At 35.4% G+C, this 17,787-nt stretch overlaps 4 protein-coding genes and 1 long non-coding RNA gene across 15 annotated transcripts; 2 read left to right on the forward strand and 3 right to left on the reverse strand.

The window, feature by feature from the left end:
- The first annotated feature begins 1,285 nt into the window (after positions 1-1,285).
- On the forward strand, positions 1,286-3,554 carry LOC108452445 (WUSCHEL-related homeobox 9-like). Its single transcript, XM_017750236.2, has 4 exons — positions 1,286-1,532; positions 1,829-2,587; positions 2,797-3,046; positions 3,313-3,554. Exons 1-3 carry the CDS (start codon positions 1,403-1,405, stop codon positions 3,039-3,041), a joined length of 1,134 nt encoding a protein of 377 aa, XP_017605725.1. The 5' UTR covers positions 1,286-1,402; the 3' UTR covers positions 3,042-3,046; positions 3,313-3,554.
- Positions 3,555-7,218: 3,664 nt separating this feature from the next.
- Positions 7,219-10,911, reverse strand: LOC108453695 (transcription factor VOZ1-like). 9 transcript variants are annotated; one of them, XM_053028356.1, is made up of 6 exons: positions 10,647-10,910; positions 10,483-10,532; positions 9,767-10,030; positions 9,393-9,545; positions 8,308-8,827; positions 7,219-8,180 (listed from the first exon to the last, which is right to left on the reverse strand). In XM_053028356.1, the coding sequence occupies exons 3-6, from the start codon at positions 9,992-9,994 to the stop codon at positions 7,627-7,629; spliced, it is 1,455 nt and encodes a 484-aa protein (XP_052884316.1). In that variant the 5' UTR covers positions 9,995-10,030; positions 10,483-10,532; positions 10,647-10,910; the 3' UTR covers positions 7,219-7,626. The 9 variants fall into 9 exon arrangements, with proteins under 9 accessions (XP_052884316.1, XP_052884317.1, XP_017607451.1 ...); XM_053028357.1 differs by having other exon boundaries at positions 10,633-10,910; XM_017751962.2 differs by having other exon boundaries at positions 7,219-7,503; positions 7,609-8,180; positions 10,483-10,659.
- An 879-nt stretch (positions 10,912-11,790) lies between these two features.
- On the reverse strand, positions 11,791-14,863 carry LOC108453602 (OPA3-like protein). The gene is made up of 4 exons (XM_017751808.2): positions 14,453-14,863; positions 13,552-13,686; positions 12,903-12,989; positions 11,791-12,516 (listed from the first exon to the last, which is right to left on the reverse strand). The coding sequence occupies exons 1-4, from the start codon at positions 14,579-14,581 to the stop codon at positions 12,358-12,360; spliced, it is 510 nt and encodes a 169-aa protein (XP_017607297.1). The 5' UTR covers positions 14,582-14,863; the 3' UTR covers positions 11,791-12,357.
- Positions 12,503-13,795, forward strand: LOC128293059 (uncharacterized). Its single transcript, XR_008283087.1, has 3 exons — positions 12,503-13,055; positions 13,189-13,269; positions 13,433-13,795. It is a non-coding gene; the product is annotated as an uncharacterized LOC128293059 (long non-coding RNA).
- A 489-nt stretch (positions 14,864-15,352) lies between the features above and the next one.
- Positions 15,353-17,682, reverse strand: LOC108453601 (syntaxin-61-like). 3 transcript variants are annotated; one of them, XM_053028197.1, is made up of 9 exons: positions 17,415-17,682; positions 17,260-17,324; positions 16,989-17,102; positions 16,716-16,829; positions 16,359-16,540; positions 16,168-16,258; positions 15,962-16,027; positions 15,753-15,779; positions 15,353-15,613 (listed from the first exon to the last, which is right to left on the reverse strand). In XM_053028197.1, exons 2-9 carry the CDS (start codon positions 17,311-17,313, stop codon positions 15,575-15,577), a joined length of 687 nt encoding a protein of 228 aa, XP_052884157.1. In that variant the 5' UTR covers positions 17,314-17,324; positions 17,415-17,682; the 3' UTR covers positions 15,353-15,574. The 3 variants fall into 3 exon arrangements, with proteins under 3 accessions (XP_052884157.1, XP_052884156.1, XP_017607295.1); XM_053028196.1 differs by having other exon boundaries at positions 15,353-15,779; positions 17,415-17,674; XM_017751806.2 differs by having other exon boundaries at positions 15,353-15,779; positions 17,260-17,677.
- Positions 17,683-17,787: the final 105 nt, after the last annotated feature.

Here is a 17,787-nt window from a genome sequence, read left to right on the forward strand (position 1 = left end):
ACCATGCAGATAAACAATAAAAAAAACCCTCGAGTCAATCCATAAATAATAAGGCACCACCACTCTGATACCAAATCAAAGTATGAAAACCCTACAAGCTATACATCCCCTTATTGACTTTCAAACACCCCTATTTATTCTTCAACAACCTAATTTTCCATTAGAATAATCCAACACTTACATCTGCCCCCCTCCACCCTTTCATTAATACACTGCGAGCAGAAACCGAAGAGAACCCCAAAAGAAATATTAGTATATATATGTGAAACATGAAATAAGATAGACAAGCTGGCCAGAATAACCCATTTCTCTAAAGCAAAAATACAAAGAAAAAGCCTTTCTCTCTCTCTCTACTCTACTCTTAGGAACCTTACTCCACTTTCTCCTTCGCATTATGAGCTTTCTGTGTCACCATTGATGGAAGATTCTGGTTAAGCACCAAGCATTTATCTATTTCCTTGTTTCCTTTGTTTCTTGTCTGGGGGAATTAGCTTGTACTTTTGAGTAGAAAACAAGTACTTTAGTTTTAATGTAAAATGGTAAACGATATGGGAGACTACTTCCAATCTTCCCTTTTTCATTTATTGTGATTTCCTTTCTTGTTTATGTTTTTGATGGGGATTCCTGTTGTGGTTTTTGCCAGTTACATGGTTTTTTTTATCAAAGAAAGGAAATTTATTAAATGTTCTTTTTTATTATTTTATTTTCTTTGGGAGATGGGAATTACTTTTTATTTAATTGAGAGAAAAATATTATTATATTATGAAACATAAAGTAAGAGAGACAAGCTGACCAGAATAACCCATTTCTCTAAAGCTAAAAACAAAGAAAAAGCCCTCTCTCTCTATTTTTTGGGGTCTTCAAACCTTACTTCACTTTCTCCGTCACCATTGATGGAAGATTCTAATTAAACACCAAGCATGTATCCATTTCCTTATTTCCTTTGCTTCTTGGCTGGGAGAATTAGCTTGTACTTTGAGTAGAAAACAAGTACTTTAGTCTTAATATAAAATTGTGAACGATATGGGAGACTACTTTCAATCTTCCACTTTTCATTTATTGTGATTTCCTTTCTTGTTTATCTTTTTAAAGGGGACTCCTGTTGTGGGTTTTGCCAGTTACATGGTTTATTTATCAAGAAGGGAAATTTATTAAATGTTTTTTTTTAATTTCTTTTCTTTGGGAGATGGGAACGACTTTTTATTTAATTGAGAGAAAAGAAAAATATCACAGGAGTAGGTGAGGAGGCTATAAGAAGAGATGCTATATATGTCTGCCTAGTGCAAAGCAGTAGCAAAAACTAGAGCAACAAAAGGGCAATTATATTTCTTATTCCTCTTTTGGTTGGCAACTTTAGATTAGATATCTAACTCAGATTTTGGCCATTATCATCAGCAGCATCATGTCTTCATCAAACAGACACTGGCCTAGCATGTTCAAATCCAAGCCCTGCAACACTCACCACCAATGGCAGCATGACATCAACCCATCTCTTATGTCAGGTGCTTGCCAAAAAGCCCCTTACACTTCAGGTGAATGACCATTTTTTTAGTAGCCATGACGAACTTCATTCAAGGTTTCTATTGTTCTTGAATAAGGGACGCCTAAAGTCATCTACTTCACCTGAAATCTTCCTACGTTAGAAATCTCGGATTTGTCTTTACCTACATAAATAAATCGTCAGTTTTCTCATTAATTTGCTCCTTCTAAACTGATACTTCTAATAGTTATAGTATTACTTGATAATTTTATGTAATTAAGAAAAACATCATGTTTGAATTCTTCACAAGTTCTAATTGTATGCTAACTTCTTGAACAACTATTGCAGGATGTGAAGAGCGTAGTCCTGAGCCTAAACCAAGATGGAACCCGAAGCCTGAACAAATTCGCATACTGGAAGCTATATTCAACTCCGGGATGGTTAACCCACCTAGGGATGAGATCAGGAAAATCAGAGCTCAACTGCAAGAGTATGGCCAAGTAGGCGATGCCAATGTCTTTTACTGGTTCCAGAACAGAAAATCAAGAAGCAAACACAAGCTGCGAAATCTCCAAAATTCTAAACAACAGTTGCAGCAAAATCAACAAGCTCCTCCTATCACTAATATCTCCACCATCTCTGCGCCTTCCTCTTCATCATCCTCATCCGAGAAATCTTCGCCAAAAGGAGCTAACAAGAGTACCTTCTCTTTGAGCTCTACAAATGTCGTTGACGTTTCCAGTTCTCCAACTGCTTCCGTGAACCAGACCTACTTTCATCAGCCTCAGAACGAGTTCTTGAACGAACCGTTTTTCTTTCCCATGCAACAGCCTGCTGGAGGATCCGGATTTACACAAGCGTTTGGCTTCTCAGAACTGACCAATGTGATTCAAGTCCCTGAACAAACAGTTGGACCCTGTACAAGTCTATTGTTGAGTGAGATCCTAACGCACGGAGCTTCAAGGAAAGGAGAGGAAAAGATGGATATGCAGCTCCAGCTTAGTTACAGTACTATGACAACTGCTCCTAGTACTAACCCTATTGCTCCTCATACTGATTCCACCAGTGCTACAGTTACTGTTCCATCTAATACTCACCACATTCACGGTAATTTTCACACAAAAAAAATTCAGAATTAAGGATATTAATACAAGATTTATCTTTATTAGTAGGAAAAGGGTCAGTACAAGAATATATAGATGTTCCAGGATGAGGATAAAAGTGTCATTTAGGACCGACACGAACGTGTGCATGGCTTGTTCTCTCTGGAAATTGACTACTGCCTTGGTGTTTCTAATATGTTGAGTGGTTGGCAGGTGTTGGGGAACCGGCTGCAGTGGGCCATGGAGATCTGGGTAGATCAACGGTGTTCATCAATGATGTTGCATTTGAGGTGACGGTGGGTCCGTTCAACGTGCGGGAGGCTTTCGGAGATGATGCAATCTTGATTAACTCCTCTGGTCAACCTGTCCTCACCAACGAGTGGGGCTTGACCCTTCAGTCCCTTCAACATGGTGGATTTTACTATCTGGTTCGCTCATTAAGCCCCTTTTCCATCTAAGGAAGGTGACTAGCTTTGAAAAAACCTTTCCCTAAATTTTGCTTTACTGCATGTCATCAAATACGTATGTGTACAAGATTTATATCGATGTTCTACAATGGTATTACGCATATATATACTATTTTTAGGTAAGATAATGTTGATCGCAGCTCCAGCTTGTTTATTCATAAAAGAGATCACTTGGGGCCCTTTTTCTTTCTCGTGTAAGCGTTGGAAGCTTTTGCTTACCAATTGAACTCGTTGATTTGCGTGTTATTTTCTTGAATTGCAGGTTTAGGGATGTGGAAATGGAAGCTTTTTCCTCTCTCTGATCAATCCCTCCATCTCTCTTTATTCTCAAGGTTGAACTTTAGCTAGTACTTAGGGCTCTCTCTCTCTATATATATATATATGTTATGGATATGTAGTATGAAAACTTTGTGAACCAAAGTGTTCTCTAATTTCTCGTTAAGACAATGTGTATGAATTATATATGCTATTTTACTTTCGATATGCAAGAAATATTGCAAACTATTATACCTTCATTTAACTTAAATTTCAGTTTTACTTTGCACATTTTCTCTGGAACGTAAAGCTAAAAACTCAGTTTTCCATATTATATATATCATGTACTTTACACTCGGAAATGCAGCCCTCTTAAAGGCTCAACGAACTGCTGGTAAATTTTTTTCGAGTGATGATTTAATTGTATATCTAGGGTTTAGACTACTTTTACTAGTTAAAATGAGCTGATTTGAAAATTTTCTTAATTTAGGGTTTATGGTATTTTGCAAGTTAAAATGATATGTATTTTTAAAAAAAATGTTTTAATACATTTGTTTCATACATTCTCCTAGTATACATACTTGCCAAAACTCTAATATAACCTCTAGTTTAAAATTTTAGTAGTATTTTGTACAATTGAGTGATAGTATCTTGTAATACAACGTGGGCATATAACCTGCTCTTAATTGTTTTGGTTGAAAGTAAATAATCTGGATCTATAAGCAATTAAATTTGGTACCTAACCAATCGAGATTAATTATGTCCTCGATGGCCATGAACAAAATTTGAAAGCCTCTTTGACTTTTCCTTAATTGCTATACCATTCAGCAAGCCTGAAAATTATTGAGATTTGAGAATCTAATAACTTGAGAGACAACCTTTTTGTCAATGCCGGGCAGCTGTACTTCATGCATGCAATGCAGGAGGACTCAGTTGAAATGCTGAATACTATTTTATTATTTGAGGTTTTAAATGATTAATTACTGACCAACCAGGCGCAGGGTCGATCGAGTTTAATTTATGAGGATGGTTTGAAAGGATCCATGCTCTAAAGAGACAAATAAAATGGATGAGAGGCATGCAGGGTTATCATAACTAATCAAATACTGTGTATGTCTTGTAGGCTTCTAAGTTTGTCTTACTTGTTGTACACGATCAATTTTGCAATTCATTTGTAAATCTGAAATAGGGTTTTTCTTAGGATTCATCCAAACATGAAAACAACCTATTCAAAGCCAGCCAATCTGTTATATTGTATTGTTTAGAGCGTCGGCCATGGAGGTGGTGTTGGTTTGTCTCAACGTTCAAAACTCCCCCACCATTTCGTCACACACGAATCTTGGAAAGGCTGAAAACCCTGACGGGCTGGTCGGTCGGTCTGAACATTTCACTGTTGTGTTTTCCGTGTTGCAACGAGAAGTTAAAAAGGATGAGAGTCAAATGTGGTGTTGAGTGGTGCAGATATTTGACGTGCACTTTGGCGAGAACAGTTTTAACACCCTCTCACACTGTCGATTTGACATAGCAAGTAGTGTTGGATAATGTCAAAAAAAAAAAAGTAAAAAAATCATTTCGCTATACCTATTTCTGGTTGCTTCCTTTGCAGCTACGTCACAAATTGCAAAAGACACTGTGGGTTTTCCATGAAGCATCACCGATGATAATGATGACTGAGTGATGACAACTCCGAAGAACCCCCCAAAATTCAAACATGGAATAATTAAATTCCAAAGTGGATGGAGAAAGAAGCAATGGGGATGGAGTGACGGTGCAACAGCTAGCTCAAGAACTTGAAGGGGGAAGGGGGGGGGGTTCAGGATGGCTGAGAAATGGGAGAACAGTTCATGAACAGAAATCGTGGCATGATAAGAGTGGACAGATATATTAATGTATACATGTGGGTCAACAGTAGGTTTGATTGGATAGAGGACTTTTCTCCAATCATACTGCAAAGTGCAAACAAAACAAAGATTTGTAGGCTGCTGCTAAGCTTAGGCAGGCAGGTTGGCTCTCACAATCCGCCATGGAGAGCAGGTAATGCGTAACGGGACTGAAGACAAAGATTAGATTTGCATTTTTTCATCATAAGATTTTGGTTAAATGTAATTAAGGCGGTTTTGCATTCAAAAGTATATATTCACTTTTTGTGCATTAAGCCTAAATGGCAGTATTTATTTACTTCAAAAAGTTATTTATGTTTATATATTTTTATAATTATTTTAAATAAAATATAACTTTAATTAATAAATCATAATTTGTATTAAACAAGTAACTCAACTTTTTTTTAAGGGTAACCCTATTTTCTTTTTTGAATAAACCCTATTCTTAAATACATCTATTTGTAATTATTTGAAAATACATTTAAATAGCTAGACCATTAATGTTATACTTGCTCAGATTATGAGCATTGAAAAAGATGTTAATATTAAATAGGTTACGTATGTGAATCAAAATACTCAAATAGTTAATTTTTTTAGTATTTCAACAAAATTTATAAATAATTTTTCATTTTTGAATTTAAAATTCAGATCCAATTATTAATATCGTTAAAATTTTTCTATTAAATTCATTGATTTGATATTTTAAAATTTTTAAAAAATTACTCATATGGTAAGTATGTGTAAAAAAAAGGATGTGCAATGGACTTAAATCTAACAAAAATTTTAACAATATTAACAATTCTTAAAACTTACATCTACATTCTAATTGGAATAAAGTATTTAAACTGATTGATCACATTATAAACGTTGAGGTATCAAATTATATCAAAATTAAATTATAAAGACTAAATCTCATTTTAAGTGTAGTATAGGGATCGAAATAGAATTTTGACAGTTTATATAATTTAAAAATAGAGGGATCATAATTGATATTTAACCATTATATTAAATAATGTAAAGAAAAAAGGAATATACTTGAGAAGTCCCTCTATTATAGGACTTGATCAAATTAGTTCCTCTACTATTAAATGAATCAATTTAATCATTATACTATTAAAAAGAATTACATATGGCTAAATTGGAATAGAGTTGATAATTATGTTTAGAATTAAATTACAATTAAAATAAATAAATTTCAAGACATTTTTTATACAATAAATATTAACTCTATTATATTTTGGACTAATTTGATTTTTTAAATAATTCATTTAATAGTAGGGTGGTTAATTCAATTTAGTTCTTACAATATAAAGGCCTCTCAAATAATTTCAAAAGGTGAAAGCCACCAATCCAGGTGTCCATGTGTAAAACCCCTAAAACTTAATAGTTAGTTATAGGTAAATTTATTTTGTTAACTCAATAATTAATATCAATATTTAAAATTATTTTCATGTTCATAATATTCAAAATTAAATCGATAGTTATTATACGGATTAAAGTTATCATGAACTAAAACACTTTTCACCCTATAATAAGGTACAAGATTTGCCCGTTATAAATCTAAGTTGCTGGGGTTAGGCAAATATATAAACAATAAATCCCTGGATGAATCTCTATCTATTTGTCCCTTGGCATTTTTCACCCCTCATCACTCGAAAAATTCTGTATGAAGAAGTTTGTTGATACGAGATTGAAGTTAAGATTGATGGATAAAAGCGTTTCAAACCATGGTTACAGAACAGTGCGGAAAGCTTTAGAGGGAGAGTGTAAGGAAGAAAGCGAGTAACGAGGGATGAAGAAAATTTGAAGAGGGTTTTTTAAGGAATCAATAAGATAAGATGTGATTAAATCATGTTAAGAGGTTTAGTATTGATTTACGGAAGGTCTTGCAATATGTCTGTCGAAGGTGATGGATGGTTAAGTAAATCCCTTGTGGGCGAGCCTCCATTGGCATACATCACTCTGACAGAAGAGTAGTGCATAACAAAGCTAAATACACAATCATTTACAAGTTACTGAAAGCATAGAACAAGTTATAAGGACTCGAGAAATGTATTCCATTCATATATACCCAGTTACAGACTGAGATTATCTTTCATGAGCAGCTGAAAGATTTAGCATACAAGTATTAAAACCCTACAAATATAATTAGCTTTAAGGTTTTCAAATGGTCGGTATGAAGAAAAAACAGCCATTTCTTTTGCTTGTCACCCTCTTCCAGAAGTTAGCTCAGGGCATCAACCCCGAAAATATGAGCACTGTACAAATTTATGGCCACCAAAAATAAGAGCTTGACTTGGTTTTCTAGTAATTAAGAACTGCAGAAAGGACCAGTAAAAATTCAGAATCTCCCACCACTTTCTTTTGAGTAAAAAAGCTTCAGCAGATTTATATAACTAGATGAATGGTTGTGGCTATTTCACCTTTTATCCATTTTCTGACTATGTTAGATAATAGCCACTTAAATCGTCGACAAGATAGTCATACTGCAAACCATGCCCGTAATCAAACTTCTCACTGGTTGGTGCCACCGCATTTTGGGTGGAATAAGGATTTCCAACAGTGACCTTTGCATTAATCTTAGCCCTTCCTTTGACATAGCGTTTGTTGTCAGTTGGGAACTCTGCAGTGAGCCTTCCCATCTGCTTCTGCAGATCGGCAACTGTATCGTTAGCTGATTTCCCTTTTGCACTTTTCTTGCCGTCAACGAGCTTCAACTCCAACCTATACAAGGCACAAGCATCACATTTGTTGATTTCGTATTCATAAAGGTGCCATTCAAAATGGTTCAGTGGCTGAGGATCCATGTAGTATGATCTCTTCAGTCCTCCAAATTCATTCATAACTTGCTTCCTTGACTCATGCCAGCCACGCCCGCTGTAATCTGGCAAAGACCTCTGCTTCCTGTTCCCACTTTCAAATGCTCTTCGAGGCTTATCAAAAAAGAGCCACTCCCTAATTGATTCACCATCAAGAACCGAAAGATCAAAGAGCTCTGCAATCACAGCAGACAATTAATTAATTTCACAAATCATAAAGAATATCATGTCTGATTAGAGAATATATTCTGTTCCCACTCATAAAAATTGCCACTAGAACCAAGCATTATTGATAAGACGTACCAGGAGCATTCCATGGAGACTTTGCAGTTGCAGCCCCCTCGCATTCTGGTATACCCACATCTTTTCCTTGTGCCTTAGCACTGAGAGCAGCAAAGAGCAGCCCATCCTTGAGGCCGATGCCACCAGGTCGCAGAATCGGGCCCATTCCAGGTGGCCCTTCATTCATTGCTAAAGCAGCATGAAAGCTACTACAGTAGTCTTGAGACCAGTCCAACACCTGAGCTGGCCGTGGACAATCCCAAAGTGCACACTTTGGACCTAGGAATGCAGATGGTGGCAGGCATATACTTGGCAGATAGCTAGAAGTATGAAGCATGGCATCCTCCCCAGAGAAACCAGTACCATTAAAACCTGTGTAGAAGTGCTCAAAATCCTGATGCAAATCAAACTGGTGGTATTCCAATTGAGTAGCTTCATCCAAGTTGTTAATTGGCATGGTACGGACTCCTGAAGGTGAGTCTTTGCAATGATCAACTAATGGAAAGCCACGCTCATGTTGCCCCTGATTCACTCCATAACCCTGTCAGAACATGTTAATTATGAAACTTGCCAGTGAATGCCTTTTCAACATTATAACATGCCAAAGAAAAATGGAAACTATTAACTACAAATATTCATGAAATATAATTAGAGAAGAGACAAAGGATGTTCTAAGGAAAGATAGCTTTAATTTAAGAGTACAAACAAGAAAAGGAATATGACAGCCCTAGTAAACTCAAATAAAATTCTACGTACAAAGAATGCATAATGCTGAATACAAGGGAGATCAGCAATATTGATGCTGTGAGGAGATATTCTGGAATGAAATTCACAGGCTGCACCTGTCCTATTCAATGAGTGTGCAATGAATGAAACATATTTGATAGTCTGGCCACATCCTAGATTATCATATATCCTCCCATAGTTGTCACAGAAATACCCACTTAGTTATTAGAGAGACCAATAAATATTTATCCCTTAAGGTGGCCAACTAAACCTAAAGCTCATGTTTGCCTAAGCATATACAATAAACTTGATTTCAGTCCAAACATCATGGAACTCTAAAAGAAAACAAATAGTAAAAAAATCCAAGGACAAAGAGAAACCTCCTCTTGGAAAGCAGCAGTATCTCCTACTTGCAGATTTTGGTCATTAGGCTCAGGCTTTGGAGCTGCTAGGACACTAGTTGCATCATCTTCCTCCTCGCAAAGCTGCAGCAGCCGGCAAATGTCTGATGAAAATGAACCAAGACTCCCTCCCTGTAAGTCACATGAAGATCACAATTCTCATTCACAACATTTTAGATAGTTTTTTCAATCCCTTAAGATCAAAACTAACAAGCATTTATCTTGGGTACTATTCATAACAGCCAGATCACTTCAAGCAACATACAACCTAAGTAAATACACATTCCCACAAATTCACACAGACATGAAGCTATAAATTTGATTCAAATGAAAATTATATCTGCAATACTAACTTGTTGCAATGAAGATGCTGGAGAAGGTTCATTGAGTTCTGCTTTCCATTCACGAAGCATCTGATGGACTTGCTCCTCAAGGACTGCAACATCTACACTGCGGCTCTCCTTCCTGGCAAATTGCAGATCCAAGAACATCCCCTGCAGGTCATCCACCCGGTTCTTTGCCCTGTCCTTGAAGAGTTTGTGGGATGCAGACTTGCAGTTGCTTCTCGAACCTTTCCCCATTAAAATAAACAACGCTCAACAACTCCAACCAAAACCCTGGAATCCAAAACGCAATAAGCCACAAACTTAAGATCAACCCAGATGAAAATTTACTCCATATTTCACTACTCTTATTCCTAAAATTTGTAACTACATCTCGGTTCACAAATTACAACTAACAATAGTGGGAAAAAAGCAAATCCCAATTTGCAATCAAAGCAACTGAGATTCCCATGGTTATATAACTTAAATAAAAAAGAAACCAAGCTAGAAAAAATCACTAAAATCTTGATAAATAAATTCAAATCATACCCAGATAAACTGAAGTCCTATAAATACAGAAATATCAGAAAATAAATGGAAAGCAACACCAATCTGAATTACATCTAAAAACAAAGCCAACCCAGTTTTCCAAGTACCTTAAGATTGAGATCAAAGGCAGAGAGCATGAGGTCAAAGGCAAATTGTAGAATCAAAAGAGATATAAATAGTTATCTTAGAAAGCTAACCAGAGAGTGATCAAAGACACAGAAGTTCCTCAATTTGTATGGAGAAAGGTCTGAGACAAAAGTAGATTAAAGTGCTGGGAGTGGCAACCAAGATAGGAAAAGTAAATTATTCGATGAAAAAAAAAAACTAAAAGAACAGATGCTCCTTACTCCTTAATCCTTACCTCTGTTTTTTCTTTCTTTTTTGGTTTTTGGCCTTTTGAGTTTTTATGTTTTATTTTTAATTTTTATTCCCGTACGGGAAATATTTAAAAAAAGAAGATTTGTTTAAATTATAAGAATTATTTTGGTACAAAATAATATAAAATTGTCATTAATATTAATTTTTAAAATTCTCATGTTAAAAGGTTTTTAAAAATAAATATTATGTAGTTTTCTATTTAATTTAGTTCAAGAAATTGTAAGTAAGTTTCTTCAAAAAAAAAAAAAAAGTAAGTTCGTATATTTCAGGATGTGTTTTCTATAAAACCATCGTCTTTTATTGTTAGGTTTGATATTTTTCCAATTATTATTAATTTTCTTTATTTTAATTTAAAATTTTTCATAAAAAAGAAAAAGAAAAAGAAAAGCCTTGTTTGAAACGTGGCAAGCAAGTATTATCAGTTGAAGGAAACATTACACATATTGTTTTTCTATATTTTTGTTACAGACTATTTGTTTTTGTTTTATAAAAGGAGATTTGTAATATTTGTTATAAAATATTAATTAATGGTTCTGCGAGATCTCTAATTTGACATTTAGAAGAAAAATTCAATATCTTAGGCCAAAATAATTAAAGAAAATTTAGAGGTAAAATGACTTTTAGTTCACTAAGTATTAAATTTAAGAGTGATACAGATAGATTAAAGTTAATAAATTAAGACTAACTCTCACATAAAACTCAAAATTTATGTAAATCATTGAACATGATAAATATTAAACTTAAATATTCAAGATTTCGGACTTCCCCATTTACCAACTAATTCAAATAAACCATTTTAATAAAAACAAAAATTATTTTCTCAACAATTAAGTAAAGTTAAAAAGGCTGATCCCTTTTCTAACGGTGGGGTGAGAAAGCAAAAAAAATAAGTGGGGGCATGAAAGGCATAAAAAGAAAAAGTCCCACTATCACCCACCACCAGATTCCTTTTATATCTTTGCTGGTGTGGTAACATCAAAGATGCCCTCTTTCATTCACATTTTAAGATAGCGGTGTTTAACATGACAATGATTCTCTTGTATTCTAGATAAGCACCATAAGTTTTCTTACCCACTTCAATCTCTCCCAACCCAAGGATGGTTACCTAACTTCAATCACTCATCTAATTCATAAACAACATGAAAGTCTCCATATTATACGATCAAAATCAGTACAAGTGGGTCTACCTCACAAAAGCCAGTACAAAACAACGGCACGGGCACCAAAAATGTTTAAATCAAAAAGAAACCAGGCCTCCTCAACAATTCTCCACGGCAGATTAGCTCCTGTCATTTCCCTAACAACCCATTACATATCAGCCAAGTTTTACGCACAAATGGACCTATATTACCAACCCTCCGCACTTGGCATATGCATGCATGTATTCTTTGTGCGAGTGTCTAAGAGTTCTACACACGGCTGGCAAAACTAGTAAACATTTCAGTTCATATAAGGTAAATTAGCAGACCATGCCAACCCACATCCTTGATTATAAACTCTTTAAATCATCACTGATTTAATCTCTATCTCTATAATCTTTTTAATGAACAAGTGAAACCAGAATACAGTCCAAAAAGATGCCTCGATGTTGAAAAGATTGAAAAAGAAGAATGATTCCCTTAATGGAGGGGTTGATAAGAGAAACTGTATAAATAAATTAGTGTTCAACTCATTTGTCGAATCTCCCGTTTACATCAAGCTGCTTTGGCCAATTTTTCCCCCTCCATATTAGCAGGTTTCAATTTGAAAATACCACTGAGTCCCTGTCGCTTAGCAAGTTGCTCCAGTTCTTCAAGTTTATGCCTGAGAAGTTCTACTTGTGTTGCTAGTTCTTCATTTCTTTGCTTCATTGCCTGAAATAATAATGAAGAATTGGGCTTGTGAATTAGAGGGATTAGAAATCAATAATTCCCTGAATAGGAGATGCAAAATACTCGATCACTGTGCTTCTTTCATGGATAAAGTCATAGATTAAACCTATGTTACTCGAACTCAGACGAAGAGTATCAGATATAGGTGCATATCTAACATGAGTATGTTCAAATTCCTTTAGAACTTTTTGTATCATCTTCTGAGTATGTGTTGGATCATGAACATAGGTCTCGCACATGGGTATTTCAACAAATATGAAGAGTTAAGAGCAACATAGGACTAAACTCCATCTTGGTTAGCATCATGTTTATCACCTTGATACAAAAGAGGAAAACAATAAAAAGAAAGGAGACTGCTCAATGAATACCTCCAAATCTTTTCGGCGTGCTTCCTCCTTTTTGGCTTCCGACCTAGAACTTCTTTGAACTTCAAAGATCAAGACAGCTCCAGCAACCTATATGCACACTCCAACATGTACAAAGTCAGAAACATTCATGTATTCAACAGAGTGCAGAGTATGGTAAGTTTTGGCATTTCATGCAATACCAGCTAAAGGAGCAAAAGTGCTTCATGATAACCAGTGATATATCAAGAATCTAGTTAGATTTGCAATTCACTAATGATGCTAAATATTTAAATGCAATGTAACTCAGGTGATAGATTATTGCATTCCAAATGATTATTCCTAAAAGGAAGATAAGACATCTACCAAGTGAGCATATGTCTAATACAAGGTATTGGCTGGTAGACTATCTGCAGTAACACTTTTTGTTCCGGTAGATACAAATAAGAATCAAAATACATGCAAATATGTGTGTGTGTGTGATTTTAGCATATTTCCAGTTTGATTTCCTTTTCTTCTCTTTTCTTGTTCATTTTCTTTATTTCATTTGGAAGGCGGTGATAAGAAGCTTTAAGTGACAGCATCATCAAATTAGTAATCCATACCATGCAAAAAGAATAGTTTTCAAGACTACTAGAAGCAGTAACAGGAAGAACGGCAGGGACAACAATACCGTGAAGACAAAAAGCTCCCCAATAAGATCTACAGCAGCCTGAACAGCTTTCTCCTCATCCAAGGGGCGTATCGCAGCATCAGTGGCATGACTGTAAATGCGCCTTTGCATTCTAGTTGTGATTCGATGGTTTGCCTGGTTTAATACATTGGCACTAGGTTTACATTTATGGAATATATTAATTTACAGCAGAAAATACAGTTGTTGTACCATACAGCAATCTTGAGCAACAAGTTGTGGAAAATGTTGGCTCAAAAAAGAAACATAACTTCATAGCATAAATTAGACACAAGTGTCGAATATTGAAGGGAAAACCGAAAATTGTTAAAGTGAGTATCAGTAGAAAATGAACTTAAGGAGAAAAATGGATATTTGAACACTGGCAGTAAGAATCTAGAAATGCAACATCACAGATTCCTAGTGATTCAATTTGCTAAAAAGGGGTTAATAATCTAATGGAAATATATGATTGATTCCATTCTTCAACCAAATGGATTATCGAGTTAGTTAATAGTTCTGGCTAAATATATTAAGATCAAGAACGATATACCCATAATTTATTATCCCATTCTATGTGCATTTAATTGCAACTTTTTCTCTATCTTCCAGAAAAACAGAATATGGGTGATCTTTGATTTGCTTTGCATAAGCAGATTTTACAGAAATGTTACGATATTTAGTATGCCATCAGTGAAAATGTTGGTTCTTGATGTATCATAAGATTTCACTCACAGAAATTTATCTCCAGAGCAAACGACAAAGCTTGGTTTTGGAACATTAGAAAAGCAAGCAAACCCATTTTAGCAAACAAAATTATAAGAAGAGGGAACTTAGCTTTAGCCTCCCCAAATCAAAGTGTGAAGAAATCAAAATTATAAGAAGCAAGCAAGTAATTTTGTACCTGAGCAATGGCGACGATGAACTCGCGGAACCTAGGGGCATACGCAGCTTGTTTCTTGAGCCTAGCGGCTACAGGCTTACTCAGAGTTTTTAAGGCCAAAGTTCCTAACTTCAACAGTGGCAGTACCATTGGTTATGATCTCGGTTTTTTTTTCCCCGATTCAAAGGAACTAATAATCAGATAAAGGGAACGCGAGAATGAAATGAGAGAATGGGTGATCGCTGCCGAGTTTGACTTTGTCAGGGTCAGAGTTTCTTGATAAGCAAGACAATTAGACTTTGCTCTATTTTTATTTTCCTTTTTTTTTTTTTTCATTTGATTGCCGCTGGGGCCGTAGAAGAGAGAAGGGTAAGGGAAGGAGATGCCATTACTGAGTCTGAAATGGGTAGCCCTTTTAATATTTATATATTTATTATATTACTGTAGATATCTGTAATGACTCCCACCAAACTGGACTCTAAGGCGTATGAGCAGTCGACAGTTGGATCACCATGGTTGGGTACTGCAAACTCGCAGCCAAGGCTTTCTTGTTTAATGTATTATTGGCTTAAGTGACATTTCAACTATATTCTTTTAGTATTTGAATTATATTTTTGTCTTATTTTATCCTCAAATATATCACTTTTCAGCTTAGGATAAACTAAGACGCATATGATAATTAATAATGAAAAAAATAAATATAACCCTTTTCGGGATACTTGGAAGCATTGAAGTTTCAATCTTCCACATCCCCCTCGATAAAAACATAATAAAGGAAATATATATATACACCACATTAACCACAATTAATAATACAACCCGACCGAACTGTCGCACGAATACAGGGGTTGCTGTATCTATCTTCTACCTCCGAGAGGATTGAACAAGTTCTCAAAAATTGCAAACATAGTGCACAGATAATGGTTCGAACTCGACGCATACCATAATTGCGAATCAGAAACCGTTAAGCTCTAGCCATAGACAAAATACAAAAAATCATAACATTGCAAAAGAGAATTAAACAATTAGAAGTATACATATACATATATCCCTGTCTTACATAATCCTAAATCAAGTTCAACAATTTCACAAGCACATAAGAAAAATGCTTTCTTCATTCAGCATGTTCCGATCATCGTTTATTCAACACTTTGATATCACACCAACCAACTCCTCTATGTTCTGCAGCTCCGATGGTTATATCCAAATATCAGACTTGTGTACAACAATCAGAAGACTAAGTGAGGAAGACCAGAATGAATAGAATAATGAACAAAACTAGCAAAAATAATATCATCATAATCTGGCCCTTAGCACTTGCCTTCTTCATAACCATAGCCACTTTTTTCTGCAATGGAGAAAAACATGAATTCTCAAAACAAAGTAATCATTCAAGACAAGCTATTATGTAATCAATGGGCAGCAAACTCAGCTCAAGTTAAAAAGTAAGCACAAAAGGCCAAACAATTCACTCTCAGATTGCAGATAGTATTGTTTTGCATCTACGAAACTGCCATTAAAGGGAATTACCTGAACAAAATCCAGTCGGTTTGTTGTACTGTCCATTTCAGTACCCAAGTCATCTATTATTTTCTCCTGAAACACCAAAGTATTAGCATATGGAATCGTAGATATTGATCCTACACTGAAATTGAACAGAACATATTAAATAATTCATGCATGACTAAGTAAAGATTAAAAAGAGAAAGTACCATAGAGATTATACCGTTACACACCTGTGCAAGAAGTTCTTCATGTATTGTAAGGCCAACACCTCCAATTCTCTCAACACTTGCACTAAGTTCATCCAACTCCTCATCCTGCTCCCTAGAACCACCAATTAATAAGCAACCGAAAACTATTAAAATTGGATGACGGAGTATGTTAGTGAAACAAACTCAAGGCAGTGTAGTCAAGGACACTCTACTTTATAAGAAGCATTTGTCTATCTGATTCTGATGCGATAAAGTCATCATTATCTTCTGCACTATACTGATATGATCTGTCCGATTGATGCGAAATTGGCAGTTTCATTAATTCACGGCGCATTGCACTTGCGGAATTACCATTTTCTTTTCGGGCTACTACAGATTTCTTCACATCTCCTACCTAATTCAACAAAACAATCCTTAAAAAGGGTCCATGACATTAAGACTAAGAATCACAATAAGTTACAATTATATTAACAGGACAATGCCTGCAATGCCCCAATCAGCAAATAAACATTATTAATATATCTCCAGTCCTTAATTAAAAAAATGTAGCAACTATAAAGACAATATACCTGAGTACAAGCAGTGATGGTCCATCTTCTCCGGCTTTCAAGTTCTCTATTATCAATGCCATACCAAGAAGGATCTCTTGCTGCCACATCTATTGTTTTGTTCAACTCATCTACCTTCCTATCAAGAAATGTATCTTTTTCAGCAGTAGAAAATTGGATTAAAATTGTTCAATTAACCCAACAAAGATGAAGTAAGACACAGCATCACAACATAGTCTTTTCCCCCATCTCAAGGATCCAGTTCAATTAAGGAGGAATACTTAATTTGAGTACCTGCCATTCGATGCTCTCACAATTAGCAAGTAGCTCTTTCGTGAGATGTACTTGTTCTCCAGTGTCGGGGAGAATTCTTTCCCATTGATGAAAACTTGATTGCAACTTATCAATCTATACCAACAAAAAAAAAAAAAAGAAACACCCAAAACGTCATCTAAGTGAAAATCCTAAACAAAGAAGATCAAGCAATCTCTCTCTCTCTCTCTCTCTCTCTCTCTCTCTCTCTCTCTCTAACAGGGTTCAAAAAATAAATGAAGACCCAACTTACAGATTCTTGAATCTCTTCTTTGACGATGTAGAATGGATCTTGAGCTTTAGACATCTTAGAAGTAACTTATATCACGTAAACATGCAAGGAACAATTCTTTAGCAATAATTCAGATTAAACAAAAAGAAGCATAAAGTTGTAACATGGTTTCTCACCTCTGCCGCCAATCTGAGGAAAACCAAGTGGTGAAGACCAGTGGCTTTCCACAGTTCGGAAGGATAGGGAAAGAGGGGGGAGCGTTCAGTTCTCTGAAATGATGTGAAATCCCAAAAACAGAGTGCAATGGATTGATAATCATAGACATGTCGTGTTTTAGTTTAAACTTGAGGGCTGTCCGAGGCCCTCTATCCTTATCCAACATTTGAGGCCTCAGGCCTAGCGTTAAACAATTGGTCTTTGCGGTTTTGTTATTTTTACCTCTTTCGCTTTGGGGCTTAAATAAAGGTTAACAATCTTTGATTAAGGGGAATAGCCTAATGCAAATTTCAAAATTAGACCTGGCTTGCACATTATCCAATTTTCAAAGGA

Source organism: Gossypium arboreum, chromosome 5 (assembly GCF_025698485.1).
Source record: "Gossypium arboreum isolate Shixiya-1 chromosome 5, ASM2569848v2, whole genome shotgun sequence".
In the NCBI taxonomy this organism is placed as follows: domain Eukaryota; kingdom Viridiplantae; phylum Streptophyta; class Magnoliopsida; order Malvales; family Malvaceae; genus Gossypium; species Gossypium arboreum.